Genomic DNA, 22488 nt, shown 5'->3' on the forward strand with positions numbered 1-22488 from the left:
CCGAATGTCCGCCAGTGGGGACTGGTTAAATTCATGATGGCACGCCTACACCTCCAGACATGCGTGCAGCCAGGAAGAGGAATGAAGAAAGCACTCTATGTGCTCCTATGAAAAGGATCCAGGGGGACCTGCTAAGCGGGAAAAGACAAAGAGCAGACAGTGTGCTCACTATTCTGTGTTCTGTTTAAAAAAGGAGGGAAAAACAAGAACAGGTTTTGGCATTTAAAAAAAATATATGCCAACAAAAAATACACAAGTGGTTACGGAGATAGCTATGTACGCACATGCCTGCGTTTTGCGTGCGCTGCATCTAAGGCAGTCCCCAGGTCACGAACGAGATCTGTTCTTTAGTCCGTATTTAAGTTGAATTTGCAGGTAAGTCAGAACAGGTACATACGGTTCTTATTTAGCACTAGTTAGTCAAATGTCTGTGTTAGTATACAGTTTGAATTTTACTACCTGTCTGTGCATACAGAACACTTAAGAAACATCTCCAAACTAAGCAATGTTTCCATGAGTGTCACAAAGTAGTGTGTGCATTCGTTATTACACACACAGCCGATAGTGCACTTCTTTGATATCAAACATGAAATATTTAATATAATAGGCTTTATGGCAGTCCGCTCTTAAGTACCGTAAGTACCAGCTGTCCGTAAGTTGGACGTTGGCCATCCGGGGACTGCCGGTAAGCTCATATATAAACCGCATAGAGGGCACAGTCACAGATACTGTCCAAACATCACCGAACACCTTGAAGGATTAATGGGTTTGACAGCTTAGCACGATAGTCTCGTGGGACAGCTCGGTCAACTGGCACCACACAGTCCACAAAGTTTACATTCTATATCCTAGCTTGTAGCATCTGGGGTCTTAGAACACTTTCAAGTGGCCATCTAAGATACAACTATTGGTCTCCACTCATCTGGAGCAAAAGAGAAAGAAGGAAACCAAAGACTCAAAGAAGAAACCAGCCTACAGGACTGACTGCCTACATGAACCATGGCCTCATCTACTCCGAGACCAGAAGAGTTAGACGGTGCTTGGCTACCACTACCACCCGTTTTGACTGTGGACACAATAGGTGGTCCCAGACAGAATGGGAGAAAATTGTAGAATGTAACTCAAATTCTTAAAATAGGCCACGCTCATGGACCGACAGAGACTACAGGATTCCTTGAAAACTCTCACCCTGAGATACCCTTTAAACTGTGAACTGAAACGACGCCCGGGGGTCATCTTTCAGCTAAATAACAGATGGGCTCATAAAATAAAAAATATCACTTGGGAGTGTGGTACACCTTAAAAAAAAAAAAAAACTATATGAGACCAAATGGTCAGCATTTATCCTAGCGAAGACAGGCTGGGGAGGTCAGGAAAAGGAAGCTAGGTTAACGGAATAATCAGAAGAGAAATAGAGTGTTGACACGATGTGGAAAATGTAACCAATGTCACTGAACAAGTACGTACAGAAATTGTTAAATGGGAGCCTAGTTTGCTGTGCAAGCTTTTACCAAAAACACAATAAAACACTGAAAGAAAAAAAAATGCCTAAAGGCCTCTCGTGGTGACTCTGTGTGTCAGGGTAGAAATGTGCCCCATAAAAACGGATGATTTTCTTTGGATGTAGATTGCCAGGCCTTTCTTCCTAGGCCCCTGCGGGTGGACTCAAATCTCCAGCTTTCCAGTTACCAGCCAAGTGCATAAACCGGGATCACCATGAGTCGAAGGCGACTTGATGACAACTGGAACGGCATATAAAGGCCCTCTGGAGGGATATAACAAAAACTAATAACTGGACTATTTTATATTCTCAAATTCCTTTTCCCTGTATGTTTTATACATAATAGTAGCGCTGTACATGTATACCAACCCATTGCCGTCGAGTCAATTCCAACTCACAGCGACCCTACAGGACAGAGCAGAACTGCCCCATAGGGTTTCCAAGGCTGCAAATCTTTATAGAAGCAGACTACCACATCTTTCTCCTGCGGGACAGCTAGTGGGTTCGAACCGTCAGCCTTTCGGTTAGCAGCTGAGTATTTAACCAGCATACCACCAGGGCTCCTTGTACAGGTATACAGTGTCTAATTAAAACCATAATACATGGGGAATGTGTACTCCATCACCGTTTCCTGATCAGGCTGTGGGATCGCAGTCTGTAGCCAACAGTCTTGGGTGACGGGAGCCTTTGGATGTCTGTGGGGAGCCTGTGTGGAAACGCTACGTAGGGGACGTATGTGGGGTAAACGTGAGTGGGGACAGAGAGCACCAGGGCATGGGCAGAGGTGGATTACTGACCCCGACTGCACAAAAGGACTTTAGGTGGGAGTAGGTAAGGAAATAACAGCTCGGCTGCTAACCAAAAGGTCAGCAGTTCAAATCCACTAGCCGTTCCTTGAAAACTCTATGGGGCAGTTCTACTCTGTCCTATAGGGTCACCATAGTCGCAATCTCGACGGTGACGTGTTTTTGGTTTGGTTTTAAGTAAGGAAAAGAGGTTTGTGCAAAAGATGCAAAAGAAGAGTCCACGAGATTTGGTTTCCCTGGTGATGTGCCTTCCACATCCTAAGGGACTTCTGGAAATATCCTTGAATTATGACTCAGTTATCACTCCAATCACAACGAGCAAGCTCCTGGGAAATGATCTGAAAAGCCAATTTCCTGTACCCACTGCCGTCGAGTCAATTTGCTAACCAAATCTTTCCAAACAATTAAAAAAACAAAGCAACCTTTTCCTATACCTCTGGGTGTTTGGAATTTGCTCTCACGACAAAAAGCAAGGTGGGTAAGGACAGCAAAAGGGAAAATTCCCACAAGAATGAACGACGGCTTTCAGTGGCCCCTTAGGGTCATCCTTGAGTCTTTTCCCATGTTCCCCTGCAGAAGCATAGTGGTAGACCAAGCTGGCACCAGAGTGAAACAGCCAAGGAAGGTGTGACCACTGCCTCCCGCAGCCCGCGCCCAGAGCCTTCTGGCCTAAACCTGTTACGATACGCCCAGACTGGGCCAGTCATTGCACAGACTGATGGCCAGTCCAGTGGAGAGGCAGAGGCTGCCCAACTTGAGGGAGGGGACCCTGTCCTGGATGCTACTGGACCCTTGCTAGTTCCCTCACCTCTCCAAGCCTTGACATAGAGGAAGGGCCTTCATGAAAAAAATCAGCGAGTGACCCCATCATCTCGGAGTCTCTTCCAGTTCTCAAAGCGCATGATATCACAGGTGCAAAGGAGAGACCTGCTGCTGATCAAGTTGTTTTCCAACTCCGTTTCCAGGCATTCCGAGTTCCCCCACACCACGTAAGAATAGAGAACTCTTAGTGTTAGGCTTAGCGAGCTCTTACCGTGTCCTACGTTCTGCAAGCATCATCTCAATCCTTGAAGCGGTTAGGGAATTGAGGCTCGAGAAGTAAATCAAACTTGCAGCCATAGATAGAGAGCCACGGGCCTCAAGTCCACCAGGGTCTGCCTGGGTCTCGAGCCCAGTGCTCCTCACCACACATCGGACTGCAACCTTACACACCCTGCCGCAGCGTGGGGCTCCAAGACCTCATGTGGGATGAAAGCCACCGGCTCTAGAATAGCCCTTACAACAGGTGGTCGGCCTCTTCTCCACCCCACAGGCATCTCCAGGGAATAGCCCCCCAGGTACACTAAGGAACGGTAAGGCTGAACCACCCCATGAGGGGCCAGCAGATTTCAGCCTAGGGCCAAATCTGGGCGGCCTGTTTTTGTAATAAAAGTTTACAGCCGCGCCCATTCACTTATATATTGTCTACGGAGTCAGAATTGATGTGAGGACAAGGGGCTTGGTTTGGGGTCTTGACTGCTTTATGCTACAGAGTTGAGTAGTTGCAACAGACGCCATATGGGCCACAAAGTTGGGAACATTTACTAACTAGCCCTTAAAAGAAAATGCCTGCTGATCCCTGAGCTACAGAATTGATACGTTAGTCACAGACAAAAAAAAAATAAAACCTCTGATATATTCAGGGCTGACATCTTTAGTAAAACTGCTTCGTCTAGGACCATAAAGTTTAGAAGAAAAAAAAAAATTGTGTTTCCACTGAGATGTGAGACTAAACGAGAAACTACAGAAACTACAACGGAAGCCAGAGGGTGATTATACAATAGCTTCTTACTGTTATATTGTTATCACTTGGTTGTAACAATCTTTTCAAACAAAGTCTTAGTATCAGCCATTTTATGTTGAGGAAGAAGGCCAGGCACCATGAAAACACAAGAGCTGTTTCCCCTCTTGGCAGATACATAACTCAGACCCTGCCTGACAGATGATGTAAGGTTATTATTATCCTGTCTGGACTCGCTACCAGAATACATGCTCTCGTTGCAAAGGCCTGTAACTTGCAAACGACTGTGTGTGCATCTGGTTTATATTTTAATCGATGAGCGCCGGTGGTGCGGTGGTTAACGCGGTCGGCTCCTAACCAAACCAGCAGCGGCTTCCCGGCAGAAAAATGTGGCAGTCTGCTTCCAGAGAGAGTTACAGCCTCAGAAACTCTATGGGGTCGTTACGAGTCCAAGTCGACTTGACGGCAATGGGTTTTTATATTTTACTCATGAAGATGCTCACCTAACAACACTGGCAAATGTGGCAAACTGAGAACGTCATAGACTGACCTTTCCCCTATATGGATCGTGACATGGCAATGTGTGTGTGTGTGTGTGCATGGGGGTTTCACTTGAGCAGTTCTTCGAGGCATGTTTTGAGGGAGCCAAAGAATGGCGAGATGCTCAGAGAGGTACAACGACCTGTATGCAAGGGAAGCTGCCTCGCCCACCTGAGTGCCCCCTTGCCCACCTGAGCAGCCCCACCCACCTGCACACCCTGCTCACCAGTGCACCCCACCCACCTGGGTGCCCCCCCAAGTTCCCCCACCCACCTGAGCGCCCCCACCCACCTGCACACCCCGCTTATCAGTGCACCCCATCCACCAGGGGGCCCGCCCGCCTGAGCGCCCCCACCCACCTGCACACCCCATCCACCTGGGGGCCAGCCCACCTGGGTGCCCCACCCGAGTGCCCCCCACCCACCTGCGAGCTTGCCCACCCGGGCGCCCCACCCACCTGTGTGCCCAGGGCTTGGATGTCGTGCTCGAACGTGGTGTGCATCCGCTGTAAGGTCTCCACGGTGTTCTGATCCCGCCCAAGCTCTTCGGGGAGCTTCTTGTGCTTGTCCTGTATGCGCCCAAAGATCTCCTTGGCATCGTGGTAAAACTTGTGCAGTTCGTAAGAGGCGGCGAGGATCTGTGTCCTCGTGTCAATGAGCTCCAGGAGGTCAGCCCAGGCTTCGTTGAGGCCGTCCTTCCACTCGGCGATGGTGGCGGCGTCCGAGTGCCCGGAGTTGATGAGTTCATCGGCCAGGTGGTTGACCGTGTCCACGCGCTCCTGCCCAATGTTCCCTGTGTCACGAGCAAATTCTCGGAACCGCTCTTGTAGCATCTGAAACAGGGCGAACGTCAAGAAGTCAGTGAGGCCGTTGTGAAGAGCGCGTTTCCTAATCACATGGATGTTCTTTGAAGAAATTGCCCCTAAGCGGGCACATGACTCAGGAATAAGAGATCCTAGCTCTAAAGCCTCTATTGATCAGGTTTCCTTCTGACTCACCTCCATGTCCTTTCCTTCTGGAGAGGGGGGCAGATAGATTACCTAAGTCAAAGTCGCCGGGTGATAAAACCCGAGTTCAAACCCGTGACCTGTGACTTGAGTCCAGGGCGCTTATCTGCTCACAAGCGAGGGACGCCAACAGCCCCACGTACCCAACACTCACCGCATGAGCACTTCCCCGACCCTGGTACTTGCCGTGACGTGCTCGTAGTCCTGGCCCAGCTCGTGGGAGCCTGCGACCACCTCCCTCTCGGCAATCCACTGCTCCAGGTCGTCCACCTCACGGTTGAGCTGGAAGAGCCTGTGCCTCTCGTCCAGCTTGCCCCTCCTCTCCTCCGCGAGGTCCTTCAGACCAGCGTAGAGCTTGTCCACCTTGGACTGCCGCATGCTGATACGCTCGCTGGAAGAGAGAGCGTGTGCCAGGGGGCAGAGAGGACCGTAAATGCCAGTTTTCTTCACGGGGAAGAAACAAATGAGATGGCGATACCAAAAGAACACGTTCCATGGAATTTCCCAAAGGCTATCTCTAGCTGACCTATTAGGTTCGAAAAATAAAACCCTGAAATTTGATCTCAACTTCAAGGAATGAGAAGCTCCTATGTAAACACAGTATAGCCTGAATGCTCCTTAGAAGAGAAGGACGGCGAAGCAACATCTCACATTATTGTGGACATGTTATCAGGATGGACCAGTTCCTGGAAAAGGACATCAGCCTGATAGGGGGTCAGCGAAAAAGAGCAATACCCTCAAAAAGGCGAAGACCCTCAACAAGATGGATTGACACTGCGGCTGCAACAATGGGCTCAAACGTAACGACTGTGAGGATGGGGCAGGACCAGGCAGTGTTTCGTTCTGTTGTACACAAGGTCGCTGAACAACAACAAAGAGTAAACCAAGTTATTAAGACTGAAGGCCATCCTGAGCAATGACAGAGGGAGACAAAGGAAACCCCAACTGCCTGCTCTGCTGGCTCCGGGAGTCAGGATTTACTCCACCATTAAAAGTTAATGAAAAATCAGCAGTCAGGGAGATGTCCTCCCTTCTGGAGAACCATGCTGACAAAGGGACAAACGACCGCCACCTGGCACGCTCCAGCCTGTGCTCCCTCTGGGACATACACACTCTCCTGCTGGGAGGGCTGCCCCTGGGGCTCCTGTGGCTGCACCACAAGGCTGCCTTCCCTGTCCTTCAACCCCCTCCCCGTCTTAGAAAGACAATTCTGTAACAGGAAATCAGAAACAAGAACTCGTTGGTGCCTCTCCCTGGAGACTACAAAGCCACCTTCCCGGGAACCCTGATTGTGCTCACCTCCAGGGCCTCCCAGACCAACACAGCCACTGAGCCAACCTCATCTCCCTCAGCTTGCCTTGGTTAACCTGCAAAGCCAATGCTTTCCTTTCTGAATCACCAGCAGGCACCTACAAAGCCTAAAATGCCTGCACTGTAGTTAATCAAGGGGCCTTGTACGTAGTTACCATGCAGGCACCTCTTTCATTTTTCCAAAGGCACTCCAGGCACTTGGTATGCAAGAGTTAGGAACGATACCAAATCAGACATTCTGTTCCTCCCAGGAGCTCCTTTGTTTCACAGGCCCATGGAGTCTCCCTACCGAACTTGCTCTGTCAAGTAACGCCTTCCCTAAGCAGCAGGGCTCTTCCAACCCAGGAAGTAGGTATTCTGATTACATGTGTCCACAGAAGTCAACCTGCACTTCTGATTCACGACAGCAATCATCTTTTAACAGGGCCCTGATCAAAAGGGGAGCCCTGGTGGCATAGTGGTTAAGAGCTCTGCTGCTAACCAAAAGGTCGGCAGTTGGAATCCACCAGCCGCTTCTTGGAAACCCCATAGGGCAGCTCTCTTCTGTTCTATAGGGTTGCTATGAGTCGGAATCGACTTGACGGCAACAGGTTTGACCAAAAGGAGATATTTACCCCAAAAGACCAATTTCTAATGTAACATGCAGGTCCGTCCTTCCTAATCAGCACAGACCTATCAGGCTCTGTTTTTAAAATTCTTCCCAAAGACCGACCTTGCCCATTATGGAGGATGGACACTGCCACTTTCTTGGGTACACAAGAGCCCCGTCTTTCCCGAACGGCACTCACCTTTCAGGATGGCTGTCGGCCACCAGGGCCCGGCTGGTCTTGGAGAGCTGGTGCACCGTCTCTGCATAGTCCTCCACAGCCTGCTCCAGGATCTGGTGTTTCTTCAGCATGGAGACAGCACTCTGCTCATCCTGCGGAGAGAAGGACGGTCACACCACAGCTGCCCACCTCGGGGTCAAAACCACCCTGTGGAGGGACAGGCTGACTGTGCGGAGGGACAGGACAAAGGACCACCAGAAAGGAAGCACGGGCACGTGACACAGCCAGCGGGACACGGAAGCATTCCCAGAGGATCAAGAGGGACTAGACCATCCGGGTCTCTGTGAAAGACCCATGTCAGGTGAGGACAGCGTGGAACGACCCTCTGAGGGATAAAGCTCTGGCAAACCACGTGTCTCCTGTGTCCTGGCAGGCTGAGATTCCTCACAGTCTGCCAGGTACCTGGGCAGCTGCATTGTGGAACCTTTAAGGGCTTTTAAATGGTCTCAGAGGCATCCTGTACCTTGCAAAGTTTAGCTAAGCCTGTAACTAGGGAGAGCAGGAGGACCCTGGCAAATTTCTATTTTAAAAAAAAGAAGTCCTCCCTGGGGAGCACAAACAGTTGAGTGCTCGACTACTAGCTGAAAGGTACGCAGTCTGAAACCATCAAACACAAACTGTTAGGCACTTTAACTACTAACCAAAAGGTGGACGGTTCGAACCCACCCAGAGGTACCCCGGAAGAAAGGCCTGGCAATCTGCTTCTGAAAAGTCACAGCCTTCAAAGCCCTGTGGAGGAAGTTCTACTCTGCAACATATGGGGCCGCCACGAGTCGGAATCGACTTGATGGCAACTAACAACACCACGTAAGACAACAAAGACATGAGAAGCCAGAGACAAAATAAACAGAGCCTTGTTAAAAAAAAAAAACAACCTACGAGTAAACCTAGTCTTAATGACAGACCAGAAGTGAAACAAGAAAACGTCCTTCTAGGGCAAACAGCTGCTGGATTTCAGAAAGATGCACCATGGTGCCCCAGTGACACTCAATGGCAACAAGCAAGATGTTTTACAAAGACACAGCCACCAGGAATGAGCTCAGGGAGCAGGAGAAAAGTACGGAGCAGAGCTCAAAATTCATGTTAAAAGACCAGACTTAATGGTCTGACTGAGACTGGAGAAACCCCCAAAACTATAACCCCCCAGGTGCTCTGTTAACCCAGAACTAAAGCCATTCTGGAAGTCCACTCTTCTGACAAAGGTTAGACTGGACTATAAAACACAATAATACTCGTGAAGAGGGTGCTTCTTAGTTCAAGCAGATACGCAAGAGCAAATGGGGAGCTCCTGTCTGTTGGCAGAATGAGAAGTCAGGAAGGGACAGGAACTGGCTGAATGGACACAAGACACCTAGATGGAAAGGGGGAGTGTGCTGTCACATTATAGGGACTGCAACTAGTGTCACATAACAATGAAAAAAAAAAAGTCAAGCCCACAGAGAGAGCTGAGGCCGTGCCTGGGAGGCTCCCCGGGGTAGAAGGCATGCTGCCCACTGCCTCTCACGGGGCGGAACCCTCTCTCACCTTGGCCTTCTCCTCAGACATCATGTACAGCTCCTGTTCGCTCATCCACGCCTCCGCCTCGGCTGCGTCAAAGTAGTACTGCTGGGCCTTGTGGGACTCCTCCAGCCGCCTGTGGCGCTTCTCCGTCTCCTCCATGAGGAGACCCCACAGCTGCTTCAGGTCGGCGAGCCTCTGCCTGATGGCCTCAGCACTGAGGCTGCTGCTGTCGGTGACAATGTTCTGACTCCTCTCAAAGATGTCGTCGATGCGCGGCTGGTGCCCCTGGATTTCCTTCTGGAGGGTCTGCATGGGGGCGGGGAATGCACATGGGGGGCTTCAGACTGTGGCCACACAGTGTTCACACCAAGTCGTGGGGGCCAGACAGAAATCACAAGCCAACGTACCCTGCCTATAATTTAGAGCAATTATTGATCAACCTCCACCGGCTGGAGCAGACGCTTACCTGATTCTTCTTTATTAACAGCTGCACAGTCTGGAGGTTGTGGCCGTGATCCGTGGAAGTTGCCAAAGGCATTCTCTCTCCAACCCACAACTGGAAAGAATTGAAAACAGGCAGTCAGACAGAGTTCCAGGACCAGTTGGCTCAGTAAATACAGAGCGCACACAAGAGCGACACTGGCTGGCAGAGAGGCCAGCTTCACAGACAATCCCCTCAGCGCCACGTGGAAGGGCCGCCTGGGAGTGCACCCTTCTCCTCAGACACAGGCCGAGGGCTAGTCTTCCAAACCTTACTTCATCCCCAGTGTCCGGCTCACCATGAGTCTTCGTTATTTACTTATTTTTAAAAACAATGTTCTGGGGAGTCCTATTATCTATTTAGAAAACCAGCGACAACAGGCTTGCTTTTGTATGACAGTGGAAACCAGTTAACCAGTTAATGAGTCGATTTCAACTCCTGGCGACCCCATGGGTGTCAGAGTAGAACTGTGCTCCACAGGGTTTGCAATGCCTGGCTTTTCAGATGTGGATTGCCAGGCCTTTCTTCTGCAGTGCCTCTGGGTGGACTTGAACCTCCAACCTTTTGGTCTGCAGCTGAGCATGTTAACCACTTCACCAGACTGACTCGGAAAGTAGAAGGAACCCTGAGCATTCAGAGCCTGGGCTTTCACTGCTTGGCTCCCTGACAGGGCCAGGGCGAGTTCAACAGACCATGGGCTTCGGGACAAGCGAGGAGGTTTAGGGAAAGGCTGCTCGTGCAGCAAGGCTCACTCACAATTTCATCCTCCACGTCCCGGTTGAACTGGTGGATCTCTTTGGAGGCCAGCAGGTTGTGCTTCCTTTCGTTCAAGGGTTCCAGCAGCTCCTTGAACTTGGTCTGCACGGTGAGGCGCTTGCTGTCCACCTCGTCCGTGCTCTTCCCCTCCTGGCTCAGGGCCTGGGCTTGGCTCTGCAGCTCCTCGATCTCCTTCTTCCGCACTTCCATCTGATTCTCCAACATCTAGGGGAGGAGAACAGACGAACCGTCACACCACACACAGGACACGCGGCCCCGGAAAACATCTGTCTTCAACACTGGCCAAAGGGAAGGCTGAGGAACATGAATTTACACAGGAGAGCCCAAGAAATGGTGCTAATCCCTATTATACCACCACTTAGCCCTCCACTTCAACAGCTGATTATTTTTTAAAAAATCTTTTAGGGCTTTTAAACTTGGGAATAATATTCAAGTTTATTCAGGGACTGAAAACGGAAATGCCAAGGGAAAGCATGAATTATGGAAGCCCCCCCTAGACTGTGGCCCCTGATGCCCTGCTAACTCAGAACTGAAGCCACTCCCAAAGTCCACCTTTTAGTCAAAGATTAGACAGGCCTATAAAACAAACAATACCACACATGGGGAACGTGCTTCTTATTTTAGTTCAATCAAGTACACAAAGCCAAATGCGCAACACCTGCCCAAATGCAAAGATGAGAAGGCAGGAAGGGACAGGAAACCTGGACGAACAGACACAGGGATCCCAGGGTAGAAAAGGTGAGAGCGTAGGAACGGACACGGGGAACCTCAAGCAGAGTGCTGACACATAGCAGGGATTGCAACCAACGTCACAAAACAACTTTTGTATTTTTTTTTTATTGTGCTTTAAGTGAAAGTTTACAAATCAAGTCAGTCTCTCACCTAAAAACTTATATACACCTTCCTACATACTCCCAATTGTTCTCCCCCTAATGAGACAGCCCGCTCTCTCCCTCCACTCTCTCTTTTCGAGTCCATTTCCCCAGCTTCTAACCCCATCCACCCTCTCATCTCCCCTCCAGGCAAGAGATGCCAACATAGTCTCAAGTGTCCAGCTGATCCAAGAAGCTCACTCCTCACCAGCATCCCTCTCCAACCCATTGTCCAGTCCAATCCCTGTCTGAAGAGCTGACTTTGGGAATGGTTCTTTTATAATAATTTTTGAATGAGAGACTCATTTGCACTGTAAACTTTCACCTAAAGCACAATAAAATGAAAAAATAATTAAAAAAAAATTATGGCAAAAGGACAGTCTTTGATTGCCTGTCGTAAGTCATAATAATGCTAGAACCCAGTTTACCACTGGATGGAGTAAGGCCTTGAGGTCTCAGCTCTTTAGGCAAGAAGGATGGCTAACGCTCCCTCAATTCGGTCAGAAAGCTGAAAGATTCTCTCTGTACGTACTGGATGATCAGCCGACAATAGACAAATAGCTTAGTTACATGGGGAAAACAGTCGGCCATGGAGGCAAGGTGCCTGGCTCAGGAAACACCACACTGGGGCTACCATACACGGACAGCTTAGAGACACACAGCTCAGAATCTGAAGCAGACTAAGCGACCCCCTTCGCAGGTAGGACAGCAAAACAGCTCTGTCTAATGACCACCTGTGGCAAAAACCATTTCTTGCATTATAACCTGAAGAGCAGAGAAATCAAATCACTGAGCCAAAGGAAGGGTGGGTACCACTTTGGATGAAGCAGAAAAGCCCCGGCGCTTGGCAAAGGCCGTCTTTTGCAGTGACTGGTTCCACGCAGAACCATGGCGCCGGGGGCTCGGCCACGCACCGCAAGCCCAGCCAGGGACCCACTGGAAGATTCTGCCACTGACTTGCTTTCTCGACCTCACCAGGTTCTGTTTTCTTATAAATTCACTTGCCCTTAGGGCCATTCTATCATGACGTAAAAAAACTATTAATTTCTTTTATTACCTGTGAAGTACCTCAAACAACCCAGGTAACTGTCACATAACCAACCCCAACTCACAGCGACCCTACAGGACAGAGTTAACCTGCCCCATATGGTTTCCAAGGCTGTGTATCTTTATGGGAGCAGCCTGCCACGTCTTGCTCCTGGGGAGCGGCTGGCGAGTTCGAACTGCTGACCTTTCAGTCAGGGGCCAAGCGCTTTAACCACTGCACCACCAGGGCTCCTTACTGCCACACAGCTACATGTCAAGCAGCAAGGTATGCAAATAAGACTATTTTCCTTCATGCAAAATACAAACTTGAATAAAATAACATTTCCTCAACTGGGAAGATGATCAAAATCATTGCAATGGACAGACACCCAATACTTCTACGATATTCGCTATCTACCCAGTTGATTCTGGAAATGCCCTGTGATACTGTCAGAGAAGCCACTCCGCAGGATTAAAATCCCTTCACAGAGAACACGGGAGCTTGAGCACACAGGGGTGAGTGAAGACTACAGAGACCAGGGGCTGTAACACAGAAACGGGCCCGGACTGGGTCGCCTCGCCCACTTGCCTGCTGCTTCTTCAGCAGGATGTTGACACTGGTGAGGTCTTTGCCATAATCATCAGACTGAATCTGACTTTCCAGGCCGTGCAGCCATTTGTCCAGGTCCGCACAGCTCTGGGTGAAAAGTTCAGCCTTGTTTGCGTCAAAGAGCCGCTGGGCCTTGGTCTGGGTGGTGGATTCAAGGACTTCCCACATTTTATGCAAACTGGTGAGTTTCTCCTTTACCACGGCTTCTGTCTCGGGCTTTTCAGAAATGAGCTGCATTCCCTCCTGGAAAACACAAACCAGAGCGGTCAGGAATAGATACAGTCTGCCAGAGAATGAATACTACCGTAAAAACCAATCTAAGATACTTGATCTGTGAGCTACCCGTCGACACACACACACACACACACAGACAGACACGCGTCTTCCCACGTGAAGTCACTGCTCAGTAAAATCAAGAGCGGGCTGCCCTGTGTACACATATAGGTTTCACAGGAGCTGAGCAGTTAAGTGCTCGTTGAAACGTGGTTACAACTAGAGCAACAGGACGATTCATGCTTAGAACTTAAGACTTCAATCCCTCCATTCCACAACCCCCACCCCCTCTACCCCCCAAAAAACCCCATAACGCAGTGTTTTAACAGTGAAGAGTCTGAAAAAGATATAAAAAGTGTGAACCTCGTGTTCAGGTTCAATTATACTCTGCAGGGTCTTCCTGTGCCAAAATAACACATCTGAGCCACTGGCAGTGGCTGGTACCTAGCAGTCCCAGGAAAAAGGGACATCTTAAAGTACATAGCATTTTTTAAGGACATCATGTTTTCAAAATTCTGTGCAACCGTGTCTGATAAATAGCCTTCACAATGCAACACACATTCATTTGATCAAGACCGTGGGGACTGGTCCCACGAGCTCACAGCTACCCGCTGCAGACACAGGCTGAACAGCTGCTGTTAAGATAAATCAACAATTCCATACCACCTGTTGGTCCCAGGAGCTCACAGCTACCCGCTGCAGACAGAGGCTGAACAGAGGCTGAACAGCTGCCATTAAGATAAATCAACAATTCCATACCACCTGTTTGGGTTTCTGCTTTTCTCCCTCCTTGTGGTTTGAAGTCAGGAATTGGTATGTCAAAGTGGGACGGCTAGTGGCTGTGTGTCTTTTGCTACATGATCAGGTATGACTCAAACATGTTGGTAAATATGCTAAACAAGCAGGAGCCCACTGCAGCATTATTCGCAGTAGTCAAAAGGTGGAAACAACCCAAGTGCCCATCAACAGAAGAATGGATAAACAAGTGTGGTACAGCCATATGATGGAGTATTACTCAGCCATGAAAAGAGAAGAAGTCCTGAAAGATGCTGCCATATGGATGAACCTTGAAAACAAGCCGGGAGAAATAAGTGAGACACAAAGGGCAAGTATTGTGATTCCACGTAAATAAAATACCTAGAATAGGCAAATGCATGAGACAAAAGCAGATTAGGGATTATCAGGGACTGAAGAAGCGGGTACAGGGGGTGACTGCTGAAGAGGTATGAAGCTTCTACTTGCAGTGATGAAAAGTCTGGAAATAGATCGTGGTGATGGTTCCATAACACTGTGAATGTAATTAACGTCACTGAATCATACATTTAAAAATGGTTAACATTTCCCCATAATAAAATTAAGGAGAACAAAGTAAGGGAGCTCATTCTCACCATGGTCACGCCACCAAATGGACTCCCTATTCCACAGCTCACTCACCTTCTCAATCTTGTCCAGCCATTCTTTGTTGGACGCAAGTTCTGCCATGAACGCTTGATGTTTTAACCATTTACTGTGCAGATTTCTGGCTTCATCATAAGACATGTCCTGGGCTGTGAGCATCTTTTCATTGATCCAGAGAGACAGCTAGTGGGGGGAAAAAAAGTCAGGAAGGTTTTAGAGATTGTGATCACAGACTTGCTTCCTTCTTCTGCCTGGAAAGGGTTGTGTTTATGTCATACTATGCACGCTGCGTATTTCCCTGTGAACAGACACCCGTATTAATGTTATGACTCTGACCCCTCACTACAGGTATCTGTTCCATGGCGGCTGTACCTGACATGGTATGTAACCCGGAAGTACAAAAGCTCTTACGTGCCGGCTTTCAAACTGCTCTTACCCAGATTTTCCCCAAAGGCTTGCGTTTAAAATTCTGCCCTAACCAGTCCAAGTCACCACCCTTTTTCTCTTCCAAATGCCTGCGTCGGCTGTGCCATGTTAGTGATTGACTACCTTTCACCCCATTTGGCAATCTTTCTATTTCTTTTAGTTTCACAGGCACATCTCTGGGAACACCAAGAGGCATAAATAACTTGCTCACTGGAGGGTAAGGCATGAGTGATGCCCTCCCATGGTCTGCCACAAGTCTGAGCTGCCTTCACCTCTCCTTCTATAGCTTCACTTCTCTAAAAGGACCTTCCACTCAGACCAAGAACACCTCACAGTTGTTGCTTTTCAGACCCAACATGTTTTCTTGGATCTGAACTCGGGAAAACCACAGAGAACCTGCCAGCCACTGACAGATGAGATGGAGTTCTCTTCTGAGGCTTAGGGGTGCGAGTCAGCCAAGTACCAGGCCCTGGGCCTGCTTCTCCTTCGGCTTTTATCCAGATTTGGTTCCAGTTCAGTATGGCCTGCCTGTGGCTGGCCATGCCAGGGTCCTAATTCCCACTCCACACACGACCCTGACCCAGGCAGAGCTGTCTGTGTGTCCCAACGGAAGGCACACAAAGGAATGCAGAATCAGCCCAGCGTCAGAAACAAACGTCTTCAGGGAACAGGCCCCTCCTCCGCTGCGACCACAAGAAGGCCTGTTTACTACACCAGCCACTGCCCCTGCAAGTTAGCACCTGGACTCCATGGTGCTGTCTCCAAAGCCTGAGAAATTACCTAGAAAACCAACAGGAAATCCTTATAGAACATTCCCAAGGCCATTCTCTGGTGCTCTGGACCGCTGCTGGGAAGGGCTTCCCCACAAATTTGTTTAAACTACACAAAGGATGTTCTTTGGAAATGAGGTCAAGGAGAGGCAACGTGGGTCATGGAGCGCCCTGACTCTGGGCAAACTCCAGGAGCCATCTCCACCTTTCTCAGGCTATTCATCACACCGAGAGACAGAAGGGGTGCCGAAAGCAAAAGGTAGCAAGATCCTGCTCTCCCCCTTTACTGAAGACCAGTACATCTCATAAAGCTCTTTGTAAGCAAGTACCACTGATCTGGGACATGATGTTTCCCACCATAAAAAAAAAGTTATCTATGTTTCAGCTATCTGAGTAGCTAGAATCTGAAAAATACCATGGACGTGCATTCAACCTAAGGAGAAAAAAGGCAAAAAGGAAACCAAACGATAAACCGTTTCCGTGTATTTTATACACACACGCAGACGTTAAACAGAAGACACTTACTACAAGTGCCAAGGACATTTAGATATTTTCTCTATTCATAACCACCTACTCGAGAGGGATCAGAAAAAAGAGAGCAAGCTACATAAAAATCAGAGGCTTATAAACAAATCTGCTCTTTGCTGAACACATCACCCCACAGATAAAGCACCGTGCCCGGCAGCACAGTGAGACGGGCCGACAGAACGTGCTAGCTCATCAGCCCTGCCCTAGGCATTCTGCAGCCAGAGCTACAGTCATCATCTGCGGGCATTTACAAAGGTCTTTGAAGAATATACTCATTCTCTGCAGACAAGAGTGCTGTGCACATTGTAGAAGGATAGAGAAAGTGCTTTGCTCACTGAATTAAACTAAAAGCAAAGCACTGAGCTCACTATCCCTGTGCCAGACATGCCTAATTACACCGCCTTCCTGGAAAAAAAACAAAGTTTCAGAAAACAGGCGATGTAGCGTGAGTGACTAAAACAGAAAAGTAACATTTTTTAAATCAGTTGTTCGTTTTTCAGGTATTGTATTACTGTAGTGCAAAACCTATGATGCTCCTTGTATTCCCATCTATAACCAGGAATAGGTTAGGTGGGTCCCTGTTCATTCCTGCTGTACTTCCGGATGCAACAGCCGCCCCCACCCAGATGGCGTTTACTGGAGGGCGGCACACAAGGGCAGACTTCACAGTCCGAGTCTCTAGGTTTCCTGAGTCTTGAACAACACCAAAAGTCAGTACTGGTGCCAGCAGCTGTTGAGTTAATTCCAACCCACGGTGACCCTACGTGTGTCAGAATAGAACTGTGCTCCACAGGGTTTTCAGTGGCTGATTTTTCGGAAGGGAGATTGCCAGGCCTTTCTTCTGCAGTGCCTCTGGGTAGACTTGAATTTCCAACCTTTTCGGTCAGCAGCTGTGTTAACTGTTTGCACCACCCAGGGACCCTGAAAGTCAGTAATGCTGTTAAATTTGACCTCTGGAAACTCTGTAAACACCTACTGGCACAAACAGGTAGATTTTCAAATGTAGGGCTGGTCTGCATACAAACTCCATTTGTGGAGACTTTGGCTTAAAAGAGATGTATTTTAAAGAGATTTAAAGTTTGCAGCCAAAGAATAATATACGTATATAAACAATACATAATTGCTTGTATTTCTGCACCAACTGTTTTACCCACTGCCGTCCAGTGGGTTCTGATTCGTAGCGACCCTACAGGACAGAGTAGAACTGACCCAGAGAGCTTCTGAGGAGTGGCTCATGGATTCAAACTGCCAACCTTTTGGTCAGCAGCCGAGCTCTCAACCACTGTACCGCCAGGGCTCCACACCAAGTGTTTCCGTGCCCCCCAAACTGAGCTGAATTCAGTCACTAAGCAGAGACTGTATGTATATGCTGATGGGGGACATGCAGCACCCCACCCCAAACAGATTTTCAGGTTACACTAACTTTTGATGAGGTTTATGGAGAGTCAGGCCCAAAAAGGGAAGAAAGGATAAACCGGGGAGATTTAGCACGGCAGGCACAAGGAGACCCGCAAATAAATCATCTCCGAGACATAAGAAAATCCCAGCCAAAACTCCTGTACACTTTGAGGGGAAATCCCACCGGACTGAGCCCTCAGGGCATTCACAGCTGACAGTGGAAGCCGGTGCTGTATCAGAGAGCGAACTGCTCGTCACCAAGGGTATTAATTTGGAACAAATGAAAAAAAAAAGCTAAAGACCTAGTAAGACTGACCATTTCCTGTGACACCACAGGGCAGGACTACCATTTTGTCTAAACTTAACTTTTTCCAGACACTGCTATTTATGAATCCTTCAGTACGTGAGTGCAACACAGAGGACTGGAAATTTCAGACATGACTGGGTTTCTATCAAGGGCTCCCCTTGTCCACCCGCCTCTCACTAATTTCCTGGCATTCTTTTTCTTCACATTAGCCCTCGCTTCACCAAGGTGTGTTGAATGGGTTTCATCTCACGAATCTGCCCCTTAAACAAGGGTATGGGGTCCCAATGACCCCCTCCTCACTGCCAGGACTTTGGCCCGAGGTTAAAACCAGCCATTGGTGGTGCTTCAAGGGAAACAGCAAGGTGATACAAGGACCAGCCTGCAAACAGCTCCTGAGCCCCTTTAGGCCCTCCAACGCTAAAGGGCCGCCTGGTATTCACTGCAGCACAGCCTGCACTCTAACAGCCAGATTTAAGATCCCAGTACTCTCCTCTAGGCCTATCGAGGGACATGAATGCCCTTTAAGTGCACGTCCCATTCAAATGGCTGTGAATGCTTGGATGCCACTTAGAAGAGGCCCGCCTGTCTTCAGCCTGTCTGGCTCCAGGCAAATCCCCTGGAGACCTAGATTCAGCAACAGGGTGCTGAAAGCCGACAGACCCTACGCTACACAGTTTAGGGGCTTTCCTTCTTAGGGTTTAGCTGCTGGAACACACTGCAAGGTTCACAGTAAGACAGCAGCTTAACGACCGCGAAGGACCCCTTCTGCCAGAGGACCTAACAGGCCATCACGAGAGCTGTGCACCTTTAAACACGCACCCACACGATTGCATGCCAGGTGTTCACAATGACCTGAGTCATGTTCTCAGCACCCAAGCTAACGCTGCCCCACACACCCTACACCCCAGGGTCTCTGCGGCTTCCCTCGATGTTCTTCCTCTATTTTTGTCTTCTAGGGGATTTGCTCCATCAAACCTGAAAGGACAGAGCCTCATCACTGCCCTCTGGCAGAGAGGGAAATAGGACGCGCTCAGGAATTCACACATAGGAAGTCAGCTAGATTCTTTTCTCCAGCAAGCTTGCTGAGAAGACCGGAGTTTTCTGGCCAACTTTAGTTTTCAAAGCTTGTTTATACATGTGTCGGGGTACTGGTGGGAGCATGAGAAATGCAAGAACCATCAGATGAATACCACATGTCAAAACCTGGTGCGTGAGATTAGGATTACCGCCCTCGGCACGCTGAAGACACCTCTTTAAGGGGCCTGAAAGACTTGGATATTTTAAAGTCTTAAGTGAAGAAGAAACTTAAGTTTTTGTGTTTTTTTAAATCCCTGCTTCTCACCTAGAAGCCAGTTTCAGTTCAAGTTCTTTTCCTTCCATGCCACTTAAATGGACACTGCTATAAATACTTAAAAGTATAAAATGTTGCAGGGTGTTCTTATAAACAGTGCTGCCCAACACAACTCTGCACTGTCCAATATGGCGGCCACTAGTCGCAGGTGGCTGCTGAGCATTTACTTAAGTGATGAAACTCGGGCAACGTTTATAGTTTTAATTAATTTAAACTCAAATGGTCACATGAGACTAGCGGTTCCCTTAATGGACAGTGCAGTTGTAGACCATAATATTCTACTACAGTAACCTAGCTGCTCTAAGTGGTAACTTGTAGGATGGAGAACTGACAAGGTCCCCTATATAGCCCCACACCTAAGTCAAACGGGAGATACAAATTTTTGGCCTCAATTAATTTTATGGTTCAAAGGGCGGCTATTCAGCCAACTGCGAGCTGGCAATCGCTGGAACCAGGACTAGAGGGGTCTAAGGGTCACCTACCTCCTGACAATCCTGCAGGAATTTCTGGAGGTCCCTGTTGTCCTTGAGGCGCATCAGAAGCTCACTGGCTGCCTCACGGTTCTTCCTGTGTCTGTGAGAATTAAAAAAAAAAAAAAAAAAAAAGGCAGTTGCAGTCAATCTTGAAATACAGAGTTTGCAACTCAGTTCCTTCCCTGAGCTTCCACATCTGCTGAAAAACAGCTTGCTTACGATCCTGTTATGTGAAGGAGTCAAGATAGAAGACATATTAGCATCTCTGAGCACATCACCCACGGGACAGAAGAGATTGAAACCCCTGTCCGAGCTACTCAACAAGCCAAAGACTCAGTCAGTGACCCAGATAACTGTGCTGTTTCCTTCTCAGGGCAGGAGCCCTGGGTCCAAAGGATGCACTCTGTTCCTGGTGCTTCCTTCTTGGTGGTATGAGGTCGTCTTCCTCTCTGCTCATTTTCTCTTTCATATCTCAAAAGAGACTGACTCAAGACACAACTTAGTGCTATAGATTGACTCCTGCCTCATTAACATAACTGCCTCTAATCCTGGTTTTTGTCAGAGGTAGGATTTACAACACAGGACAATCACATCAGATCACAAAAGAGTGGACAACCACACAACACTGGACATCATGACCTAGCCACGTTGATATATTTTTGGAGGGCATGATTCAATCCATAACATGTATGCTCTCAAAGGCCCCAAAATGATTATTCCTGAGGTTTTTCTCCGCGAAAGTGTGTGTGTGCGTCTTCTTCTCAAAATAGGAATCTGTTCACATTAACTTGAAGTCCATTACGTGATCATATACAAATTCTTAGTTCTGTGTGTGTCCTGTCAGCCAGCTGGGAGTTCCTTGGAAGGTTAAGTGTCAAATTCACCCACAGTGCTAAAATGGGAACTTACACACAAAAGTTCCCTCAACGTGTGAAGAAAAAGCTGGGCGTAACTGGTTTCTGTGAACCTGAATAAAATGGACAAACTAAAACCCCAGTTGTGGTGGAGTCAATTCCAGCTCGTGACGACCCCGTGTCTGTCGGAGGACTGTGCTCCACAGGGTTTTCAATGGCTGATTTATCTGGAAGTAGATGACCAGGCCTTTCTTCCAAGGCACCAGAGTGGGCTCAAACCTCCAACCTTCCAGTCAGCACAACCTAGAGGCTCCAAGTAAAACAGGCGCCTCCGGAAAACAGGTGAGTAATCGCATCTGTCGGAGTCAATGCCTTCGTTCTAGAACTCTTTCTCTTCAACAAACTCGGTGGTAGCTGAAGAGACTTCGGACCACAAGCACGTTTCAGGGATCTTGCAATCTTTAAGAACAGCTCCACAGCGGGGCCGGGACGTTTCTGGACTAGGTGAGATCTGATCATTTCGATACTTAGCTTGTGCCCAATACAACACCTGGAACTCACAGGCTCGTGGATTTTTCTAACAGACAAGTATTCTCTGGGGTCAGTTTCAGATCTGGCAGCCTCTGGGGGTATTAAACCGCGACCAGAATTCGGTTAGCACCAGCAGAGAGAAATAACAAAACACAGACCTCCCGGCTCCCATCCCTACCACCCTGCATCTTTCTTAGGCTCAATAGTACACAATCCTTTTTCCATCCACTTTTTTCTTAAAAAAGAGAAATCCTACGGCAGCTGTGGGACTGTACAACCAGGCTCTCAGTAAAGGGCAAAGGAAGGTTAAGCCACAAGCGGGGGCTGCTGGAACGCTCTCCCACCCAGGAGTCTCCCACCTTGACAGCATCACCTGCGGCCCCGTGCAGCTGCAGCTCTGGGGGACGTAAATACACCGAGGAAGCAGCAAGGCAGCTGCAGGCCTGCCTAAGTGCACGTGTCCCTAAGGGCCAGGCCCGCCTTCAGGAAGCCAGCTGTGTCCACCCAACACCACCAAAGCTGCACAGCGTGTTTACAAGATGATGAGAGATGAACCATGAGGGAAAAAGGTCATTATTTATTTTCTAGATTAAGAACGCCTAGCCTGATCCTCTCACACGCGTTTGAGAAGGGTTTTGCAGAGGACTTTTTTTTTCTCTCCCTTTTTTGTTGTTTCAGAAGCAACAGATATAAAATTAAAATTAATATAAATTATGTCCTAATCCACAGCACCACCCTTGTAACATATAGTCTATGCTTCGAATCAGTGAAAAACAAGACTGGAAGTGCTAAAGCCAGGAGTTCAATCTTTACAGGGGAAATGAGTAATCCCCCTCTCCTAATATATCCTAGGATCCCTGGTGGTGCAGTGGTTAAGAGCCTGGCTGCTAACCAAAAGGTCGGCAGTTCAAATCCACCAGCTGCTCCTTGGCAACGCTACGGGGTAGTTCTATGCTGTCCTACAGGGTCACTACGAGTCAGAACTGACTTGACAGCAACGGGTTCAGCTTTTTTTTTTTTTGGAATATATTTTAGAAGTCCCTAGGTGGTGCAGACACTTAAGTGCCTGACTATTAACCAAGAGGTTGGCGGTTCAAACCCACTGAGAGGTGCCTGGGAAGGCAGGCCTGGTGATCTGCTTC

At 48.5% G+C, this 22488-nt stretch overlaps 1 protein-coding gene across 4 annotated transcripts in view; it reads right to left on the reverse strand.

Annotated features, from left to right (window-relative positions):
* The window catches only part of SPTBN1 (spectrin beta, non-erythrocytic 1), a 221969-nt gene that overhangs the window by 18785 nt on the left and 180696 nt on the right, over positions 1-22488 (reverse strand). For all 4 annotated transcript variants that reach the window (XM_049870437.1, XM_049870438.1, XM_049870439.1 and 1 more), the window contains 9 exons: positions 19971-20061; positions 14745-14891; positions 13017-13280; positions 10509-10733; positions 9738-9827; positions 9296-9577; positions 7733-7863; positions 5820-6024; positions 5085-5459 (listed from right to left, as the gene is read on the reverse strand). In XM_049870437.1, coding sequence (XP_049726394.1) covers positions 5085-5459; positions 5820-6024; positions 7733-7863; positions 9296-9577; positions 9738-9827; positions 10509-10733; positions 13017-13280; positions 14745-14891; positions 19971-20061 — 1810 coding nt within the window. The remainder of the gene's footprint in view (positions 1-5084; positions 5460-5819; positions 6025-7732; positions 7864-9295; positions 9578-9737; positions 9828-10508; positions 10734-13016; positions 13281-14744; positions 14892-19970; positions 20062-22488) is intronic.

Source organism: Elephas maximus, chromosome 26 (assembly GCF_024166365.1).
Source record: "Elephas maximus indicus isolate mEleMax1 chromosome 26, mEleMax1 primary haplotype, whole genome shotgun sequence".
In the NCBI taxonomy this organism is placed as follows: Eukaryota; Metazoa; Chordata; class Mammalia; order Proboscidea; family Elephantidae; genus Elephas; species Elephas maximus.